Genomic DNA, 8971 nt, shown 5'->3' with positions numbered 1-8971 from the left:
TCATAAAGCGATAGTAGCTTGTGATGACCATCGCGTCTACTATCTAATTAGTATTATGGAACTCATTAATACAACCAAGTAAACAATCTCATGCTTTTCTTCTTTTGCAATCTCGTGGTTTTAAGTATTTAGAGTCTTAAATCAGCTGTATAAGACAATGTTGTTAAAAACCCCAAGCAGAATCTATTTATGGTCAATAATTATTTATACATAACAATAGCAATGAAGAGAAAAACAAATAATTTAACGTAAGTCAAGAAACGTCAACCTCATGAATCAACAAACTCAGGGTTTATCGTACAACTTGTAAAAAACCATTGATATCAATTACATCAATAGATTAAAAAAAATATTTGGAGTTTGAATGAAATGCAGAGATAACTCATCTAGAAGCTGGTGTTAGGAATAAACAAAAGTTTTTCGTATGAATATTGCAAATCTTCAACTTGTGTCACTAGAAATCTCTTGCGCTCTTATTTTTTGGGTATGCTAAGTCTTAAATGATTCCACATGTACAAATAACTGATCATTATACGAGAAAATTAAAACAGATCACCTAGCTACTAGTCTCGGTGAAAACCAATGATTAAACCCTTTACTAGAAAAGTGTAAAAAGCTTAAATTTTAAACTTGAAGGAAAAAAAGTCCTAGGAGGTTTAAAATGACGTGTCATGTTTCCCATATTGGAGAGATTGGGAGTGTTGTTGTCCCAGTCCAATTACGAATGTAATCAACTTAATTTATAGAATTTGGTTAATTTCATTAGAGATAGTTAAAATGATAAAATTCTATTTCAAAATACATCAAAATTGCAATAAATTATTTTATTCCTATTAAATTAAATTGATAATTTTAATCTTCTATAATATGGTGGGAGTGTCAATTGATTGATAGTTATTTCTTTTCATAATACACTTTCAATTAAAGTATCATTGGATATTTAATTTTTTTTCCAAACATTAGTAAATTATTAAATTATTTGTAATATCATATCTTGAATTTGGTTGATTTCATAAAATACAATTAAAACTCTTGAATTCTATTTAAAAAGTACATCAAATTGCAATAAATTATTTTATTTCTATGAAAGTAAATTGATAATTTTAATCTTCTTATAATATGGTGATCAGAGTGTCCTTGAATTTTTCATAATAGACTTTAAATTAAAAGTGTTTAGTATCTTTGGATATATATATATATCTAACATTATTGAATATTAATATATTATAAAATTATTTGTAGTATCATATATCTTGGATATGGTTAATTTCAGTAAAGACAATTAAATTTTTTAAAATTCTACAAATTGCAATAAATTACTTTATTTCTATGAAATTAATTGATAGTTTTAATGTTTTTATGATATGGGGAGAGTGTCCTTGAATTGAAATTTATTTATTTCTTTTTATAACACACTTTGTTGCCTATATAACTAGAAGCTGGTAAGGAAATCACAGAAATAAGACAAAAAAAAATCGAATCAACAAGCAAAACAGAAATAGGGAGATCTCACTACGATCTGATTATGAATGACCTACCCTTTCATCTTCTCGACCAGATTCTCTTCAGATTGGACCCCAAATCTCTGGGGATAATGCGATGCACTAATAGATCTATCAATTCGCATATATCCGACGATCCGAATTTTGTAACTGGATACTCTTCCGAATATTCTTCTCGGGTTGGCTCCAGTTTTATTCACCTTGGGTGCTATGGCGACTTTTACATCTTCTGCCACCATTTGGCCTCTTCATGCGATTCTATGTCAGTGGACAAAAGAGCAATGTTGACATATCACTTGTGTTACTTTTTCGGCTCATGCTCCGGCCTTCTCTTACTATACATGGATGGCCTCTTCGTCGCAAATCCCCTCACAAAGAGGTTTCGACGTTTGAATCACTCTGGCTCAAAGCTTCTGTCTCACGTATTTGGTGCTACTGTTCCTTTTTATGACGCTTTACAAGAGAACAAAGCTCGTATAGAGAGAAAGATCTGTCTTGGTTTCGTGGTAAGTCCCACCAAAGGTTTCAAGATCGTATGCATACTCGAGATGGAAACGGTGTACGGATTCGAGATCAGTGACGGAGATTCATGGAGGTTATCGGAGACAACCATCACCACTAGCTCAAAAAGCGAACTCGCGACATGGATAAAACCTGTTTACTTGGACGGCACTCTTCACTGGTTGAGAAACGACGGGGGTATCATAGCTTTCAATCCTGAGACAGAGCAAGCAAGCTTCGTTCCTTCCATATTCCATCGTGGAGAACCGGATACGAAGCTTCTTTTCGCGGAAGATAGTAAGAAGAATTGCCTGATCTTAGTATCGGGGACGAAGGAAACAATCTCAGTTTACACACTAGTCAAGAATTCCAAATGGGACCTCACCAGGCAGATCGCGAACGTATATATGAACGAAGGAGAGCTTTTACACTGGCATTTGGTTATGTGCGACGGCAAGTGTCTTGTGGTGAGGGAGATGAAGAATATTACTTGTTATGGTGTGGTTCATGTGTACGACTTGGAAGCTAACACTTGGGGAGTTTCAGGGTCGACCCAAGCTTATGGCAGTAGGACCATAGACTTCTATAAGTTTACACCCTCCTTGGTCTTTGTCGAGGGAGATGAGCAGGAGATTATAGCTTCTACTAGCAAACTCATAATCTCTAATCTCACTGCGGTTATGGGACTCATTGATAGAACCTAAGTATCGCATGCTTTTTTAATTATGTTGGGTCAATAGAGCAAAGTGTCCCGATTTGTACGAGTGTTTGTTTCCCATATGCAATAATTTAAAGGTCTAAAATCAGTTGTAACTTGTAACAGATCATATATATTATACCAAAAGCTGATGAGATTAGTTTATGCATGTTTTTAATTTTAATGAATATATCAGGGCATTTGTATAAAAAAGATTGTGTATATAGATATAACACAAAGATTCTAAATTAAGAATAAAAAGTTATTGTTGTGTGAAAGAAAAGCAAGAGATTCCTACAATACCAATAGGTAATGACTATGTTTTCGCAGAATGAAATTGATCCCAGATTGTACTATGCCACATCATATAAAAGAACTTCAGTTCTATTTCATTTCCTTTTATTACAAACTGAAACCTCGAATTGCTTCTAAAGACTTGAATGGTATGCAATATGCATTATGCAAGAATACCTTGTGCGTTAATTAACGTTGTTTACCTTGCTTGCAGCATCATTCGTGACTTCTAGATGGATGATCAGCAAAGAACAAAATCTGCAAAAAAAAAAAAAGTAAAAAGATATCTCAATATCAAGACAATGCACTCTGATGAATCACCAACTAAAGTCAAGCTTACTTTGCTCATAAACTGGACGTTTGATGACACAGTAGCCATGACTTGCACTCCAAGGCAGGTGTTTGGGACTCTACAAAAAGGGCAAAAGATCGTCATTTTGGGATCTTGATTCGGTACTACCAAACCCAAATTCAATTCTTCTTGTGATCCGCGGGTCTAGTATAGTAGTATTAGTAGCATTGCTGCTTTCTTCTTCAAGGTCAATGATGACTGGAGAGGTATGGAACTTTCTTCTCTTCAAAGCATGGGAATTAACACTCATGTTCAAAGGTGACTCTGCTTCTAGAATCGAACTACGGGTATCACCAATAGAGTATCTCTCTGGAGTTACTATTACAGAGGAGGAGGTCTTCTGAAATTTGCAGTAGATAAATGCCGTTTTAAGAATCGATCAGGAGACCTCAGAGATCTCAGACCTGTTGCTAGGCTAGAGCTTTCATTCTTCGAGCTAGAACATGGACTGGCTGCTGAAATGCCTGAGGTTTCCTTTTCTGGATCTTCATTGCTTTGGTTTTCAGGGGACAAGTTCTGCTCATGGGACTCTAATATCTTAATGTCAACTATCTCCTGCATGCAATTCTCAAAGAATATTAATGATTATGTATGCAATATAGTTTCAAGAGAAATAAGAGGAATGAGATTTTTTAAAACCTTGACAATGTGGAATAAAAGGTCTTAGTCCTTCCACAGAAGCTTCAAAATTATCATACACTTTGATAGATTGCCTTAGTCACTTTGAAATAGACGCTCTGTTCCTTGGTTGTCGGTATCACTCATCTAAACATCAAAACAAGGCAACCTCAAAGCTATCATAACTGAATTGAAAACATAATGTTTCAATAGATATTGAAGTCTTATAACTACCTAAGAATATGATGGCACCATAATCAAACCTATGCCGGATACATCGTCCTGCTGCTTGATTTAAAGCATGATACGCCTGTTGGCAATACCACTCACTCCCTCCAAGGTTTTTAGATGATTTGTTGGTATCCTTATATTTTCTCTTTAGTTCGACTACCTGGCAAGAAAGTGATTCGTTAGAAAAACTGTTACCTCCCCCGAGAAGATTTCAAACGAAACTGAAAGATTTTAAAGGGAAATAGAATTCTTACAAGTTTGGAAATGGAATGCCAACAATCATCTGTGCGCAATCATCAAGCCCTTCTGAAACCTGAGAGAAACATGTAGAATTTAAACTCAAATCATGTCATTCTTTAAATAAACATCAATTACAGAAAAAAACAAACCTTTCCCCTACACACTGCAAGAAATGCAGATCCTTTCTTGGAATCATCTTGAGCCTCAGTTAGAAAAGACCATGCTTTCTTAACTCTGCTATTTCTTCCAACTAATCTGTTCTTTCCAACTACCCGGACCACTGGAGATTGAACCAGCCCATATGTGGAACAATTATATTGTTAAACCATACATTCAGTTCTTGAAACTGTTGCAAAGTGGAGAGCTTTAGTCAGAACCTGCATATTAGGATCAATCACATGTGGAGCCTCTAAACAAGTGCTAAAATGCATCCTAAGTTCAGACGAGAAAGAATTTATCGTAACAAAGTCCAATATTTAACAACCAAGAAGGAGATGGATCAAGAAACATTTAGCAAATCACTAGCTAGATATGACATAACTCTTTGCAGAAGCAATAGTAAGCAACAGGGTACTACTGCTTACCCAGATGTTAAAATGATGGATAACGAAAGATCAGCTAAGTCTTTGAAAACAACAGACGGATTCATTCACCACAAACTGAAAATATGCGTCCACCCATTATCTCCAGCATCCCATTAAAGCAACAATGAACACCTTTTGTTTTTGAAAAAATGGGTGAAGGTTTCACACATTTTCGGCTAAATATCTATATAGAACTTAGAGAAATAGTGCTCAGAATCACGTTTTGCTAGTGAATCCCTTTTTCTTCCAAATCCAGCTTATCAATCCCTAAAAACATAGAACAGTTAATTTTAAAAAGTAGACAACAAAGCTACCTCTTAATATGATCTTGCAGATAAATGACTTACCTCTACTACTTCATACAAGGATCCATATATCTCTGGCGCATCCACACTCATCTGCTCTGGTTCATTGTTCAATTCTGCATAACACATAAGCCACATTAGTAAAGTATATTTCAGTGAGCAAAACTCGTGTTTGAGTAGTACTTACTGAAAAGAATATCTTCTTCCAAGTTTAAGGAACACAATTACATGGTTTGCATAAGATAACAACAATAGAGGAAAAACAAAGAACTTAGATTATCAGGGAAAAACTCACTGATACTCAGCACATTTTATGTTTTTCTTATCTTTTAGGAGCAACAGACTAGAAAAGAGAATAGATGTGAGTACAGAGGTTTTATGATGATGAGATGAAAATGATAATGAGATGGTGTGAATATGGATGCAAATTTACCATTTTTCGTCAGCATTCTCTTTCCCCTGTACATGACTATTGGTGCAGTAACGTTTCCTTGAAACCTAACACAATGAAGATGGACCAATGGACCAAAAAGAAACAATGTTAATGAGGTAGCTGCAAACAAAACATGAATAAAACAAGATCCTCAAAAGAGAGCAAGACCGAGTTTTGACATACCAATACAGTCATAGGAACTCTGTAACCGGTTTTCCGATACTCAAGAATGACTTGAGTGATCTGAGCGTGAGTTCGCCTAAGAAAAAAACAAACAAACAATCTATAACAATAAGAAAAACACAACTATATTTGCAAAATTTTCAAAAACTAATGATGTAATAATGCTTACGAAGCATAGTATATGGTAGGGATTGCTGGTTCAGGAGGCTCCACATTGCTAGAGGCAGCAGTATCTGTTCAGAGATATAACCACTAATTAACAACTAATACACTAATTAATCTTCCCAGTCATAGATGCAATTTCATTAGGGTCATGACGAACCTGAGGGCTGCGTTTTCGAATGAGACAAATTTCCATTTGGAAACCGCGATTTATAGCTCTTTTGCCAAGGGAGAACGGAGCAGAGCAAAGACAGAGATTTGCCTGTATTCGTGGGAGACTCGAGCAACGTGTGGGAGTGACCATATCTTTGGGCACGATAAAGCGTAGATATGACTCGGCTCATGAACGCAAGATGGGTTCCGTAGGGTTGATAAGAGACTTCAATATCCGATCATTTAGATAGCTTTCAATTTAACATATAGTGTCATCTACAACAAAGGCGGGAGAGGTGGATATAAGTTTCTTCTCTCAGGCATTTCATCAAACATCTTTGATGCATTTTCTAATGATTAACTTGATATATACTAGAATCAATCATTCCTCTAATTATACGAGTTGTTCTGTTCTCATGTTCAAACTACACATCAAGTTGTTCTGTCCTCAAGTTCAAACTACACATCAGATTCTTATACACTTAGACACAGCATACCAGAAGTTATCAACAAGAAAACTTACCTATGAAGTTCAGAGATCAAGTGTATCCCATCACCTGCTCTCTCTCCCATCTCTTTGGGACCATAAGTTCTAATCCTAACTCAGAAAAAGACTGTAATCAATTCAAGCAATAGCACTACACAAACATCAAAAAACCTTAATTTAATTGAACAATGGATATAATTGAACATCAAAAGACTACAAAGCAAAGCAGGTCCGTACCGGACTAGTGAGCCAGATGAGTGATTTGGACAAATGTGTCCCGTGTGTCCTTTGAGTTATGACTAAAATGTTGGAATCTCAAGTCATGCGTTAGCATTGTGACATTTTGATCTTATAATGTTACCGAATAATAATGGCTATATATGCCTAAATAAATTAAAATAAAACACACGACCAACAAACTGCCACCTCATCATCTTCATCTCCAACGTGTTTTGTTTAACGTCTTGGTTTCAATCTTACTCAGATTAGTAAAAGTATTTTCGAAGTGGTTCCACATACAAATGAATCCTCCTTACTCAATCAGCACTAGCTAGAGCCAATAGAATCGGACTACCCCAAAGCTAAGCCAAGACCAAAGAGTAGTTGGATTTGAGTTTTAAACTTGTGTGCTACTAGTAAACCACTTGTTGTATTTTCTTAGTATAGTAAAAATAATTCTGAATGGTTCCCACATAGACAAGAGTTCTCCTTACTCAATCCGAAAAAAGCTATAGAACAAAAGTGGAACAATTGGAGAAGTGTTGAAACAATGTGTCTTCCATATTACTTAGTATAGCAAGTTTATGCTACTAGAAGCCACTTAACATACATGAATCTGTAAAAGTAAATAGCGACACATAGACACGGCTTCTGGTGGTTAGTAATGGAAGAGAGAATATGTATGATGGTGACAGAAAACAGCAAAAGGTATATCCAAAAATGGATAAAGAAGCTCTTAAGCGCGTTCGTGGAACTTACGTTGGAAGAAGTTGACAAGTAAAGAAAAAAGTAGAGCATAGTTGAATCATCTCTTGGCTATAAAAAGAGAGGGGGTCACATAACAAAATCACAACAAAAGAGAAGAAACACAGAGCAACATAATCACTTTGAAAAAAAGAGAGATAAAGAATGGGGATCATAGCATTCGACTGGGCAGAAAACCGCCTCACCGTTCTTCAGAACAGAGACGAACAGGAATCGAGGCAAGTGGTTTTTATTGATCTTTTTTTGTTTGCACAATAAGAATCTCTGAGTATTTATTTGATTTTGCTTTTCTTTTAAAAGGAACGTAAATGAGGCTGCTTGGCTTGAGAACGGCAACATTTTGGCGGGTCTGGGCAATCCAGACGGAGGGACTTGGCTGGGATGCTCGAAAACAGGCCGAGTCGCCTTTCTGTTGGACTCAATTCCATGGCCTCGTCACCCGACTCGCCGCGGGGAACATCTTACATTGGACTTCATAGAGGGAACCCGTACGCCCGACCAGTTCGCCGAAGATGTCATCCGCATGCAGAACAAAGGCCTCGCATTCCATCTTGTTGTTGCTGACGTATTCGGTACAAAATCCTTGGTATATATTTGCAAGAAAAGGAGGGACAGCGATCATGTTACTAAGACACATGTGCCTTACGGTGTCCACACCATCACGACTAATGGAATCGACAAGGTAACGCTAGAAATTTATATTACTATCATGAATTAAATCTAACCCTCGTTTTGTTTCCTATTTAGGGAGAAGAAGTCAGACGCAAGTTCGCCGCGGTTACGGAATGGACTCACAGCCAAAGCCTCGAGCTACCAATGGAATTGAGTCTCCGCCAAATCATCCTCGAGCTACCAAATGTTCAGCGTACGATGAACCGCCTCCAGGGTATAAAAACTCCTGACGATCACGACCCTATTGATCTTACCTCCTTCTTTAAGGTAAGAATATCGATCGATCACTTAGTCAGAGATCACGTAATGTGCAATATTGATGTTCTCTTCTTTTGTTTCTTCGTCAGAGGGATGGTCCCCTGCAGACCAATTGTTCCACAGTTGTCGTTGTGGTACCCCGTGCTGCCGGTGGCGGTGGGCGATGTATCTTCCATGAGAAGTACATGCGGAATCATCGTAAGTGGGACGAGAAATGCTTCTTCTTCGACATGGCTCCTAATGCCTAATTGCTCAGGCGGTATTATGAATTATTCATATTTTTATCCTACAAAAAATTTATGCTGAGATTACATC

General features: G+C 36.7%; 2 protein-coding genes and 2 long non-coding RNA genes across 4 annotated transcripts; 2 read left to right on the top strand and 2 right to left on the bottom strand.

The window, feature by feature from the left end:
- Nucleotides 1-1475: 1475 nt before the first annotated feature.
- On the top strand, nt 1476-3269 carry LOC9326444 (F-box protein At1g20360). The gene has a single exon (XM_002893056.2). It carries the CDS (start codon nt 1526-1528, stop codon nt 2705-2707), a length of 1182 nt encoding a protein of 393 aa, XP_002893102.1. The 5' UTR covers nt 1476-1525; the 3' UTR covers nt 2708-3269.
- A 3-nt stretch (nt 3270-3272) lies between these two features.
- On the bottom strand, nt 3273-5441 carry LOC9329163. Its single transcript, XR_002329180.1, has 7 exons — nt 5367-5441; nt 5020-5286; nt 4585-4781; nt 4450-4508; nt 4199-4355; nt 3986-4111; nt 3273-3901 (listed from the first exon to the last, which is right to left on the bottom strand). It is a non-coding gene; the product is annotated as an uncharacterized LOC9329163 (long non-coding RNA).
- A 1008-nt stretch (nt 5442-6449) lies between these two features.
- LOC110224687 lies at nt 6450-7588 on the bottom strand. The gene is made up of 3 exons (XR_002329181.1): nt 6980-7588; nt 6779-6853; nt 6450-6531 (listed from the first exon to the last, which is right to left on the bottom strand). It is a non-coding gene; the product is annotated as an uncharacterized LOC110224687 (long non-coding RNA).
- A 282-nt stretch (nt 7589-7870) lies between these two features.
- On the top strand, nt 7871-8904 carry LOC9329162. Its single transcript, XM_021014199.1, has 4 exons — nt 7871-7944; nt 8027-8408; nt 8474-8665; nt 8746-8904. The coding sequence occupies exons 1-4, from the start codon at nt 7871-7873 to the stop codon at nt 8902-8904; spliced, it is 807 nt and encodes a 268-aa protein (XP_020869858.1).
- The last annotated feature ends 67 nt before the right edge of the window (nt 8905-8971 follow it).

Source organism: Arabidopsis lyrata (assembly GCF_000004255.2).
Source record: "Arabidopsis lyrata subsp. lyrata unplaced genomic scaffold ARALYscaffold_1, whole genome shotgun sequence".
NCBI classification, from domain to species: Eukaryota; Viridiplantae; Streptophyta; class Magnoliopsida; order Brassicales; family Brassicaceae; genus Arabidopsis; species Arabidopsis lyrata.
This window is presented reverse-complemented; position numbering and strand designations above follow the sequence as displayed.

What these genes read in the sequence shown, in the direction of transcription:
- LOC9326444 (XM_002893056.2), top strand. Translation starts at nt 1,526, where the DNA reads ATGAATGACCTACCCTTTCATCTTCTCGACCAGATTCTCTTCAGATTG.
- LOC9329162 (XM_021014199.1), top strand. Translation starts at nt 7,871, where the DNA reads ATGGGGATCATAGCATTCGACTGGGCAGAAAACCGCCTCACCGTTCTT. An exon ending in CGACTAATGGAATCGACAAG is followed by an intron (nt 8,409 to 8,473) that starts GTAACGCTAGAA and finishes TTTCCTATTTAG; the next exon opens with GGAGAAGAAGTCAGACGCAA. An exon ending in ATCTTACCTCCTTCTTTAAG is followed by an intron (nt 8,666 to 8,745) that starts GTAAGAATATCG and finishes TTTCTTCGTCAG; the next exon opens with AGGGATGGTCCCCTGCAGAC.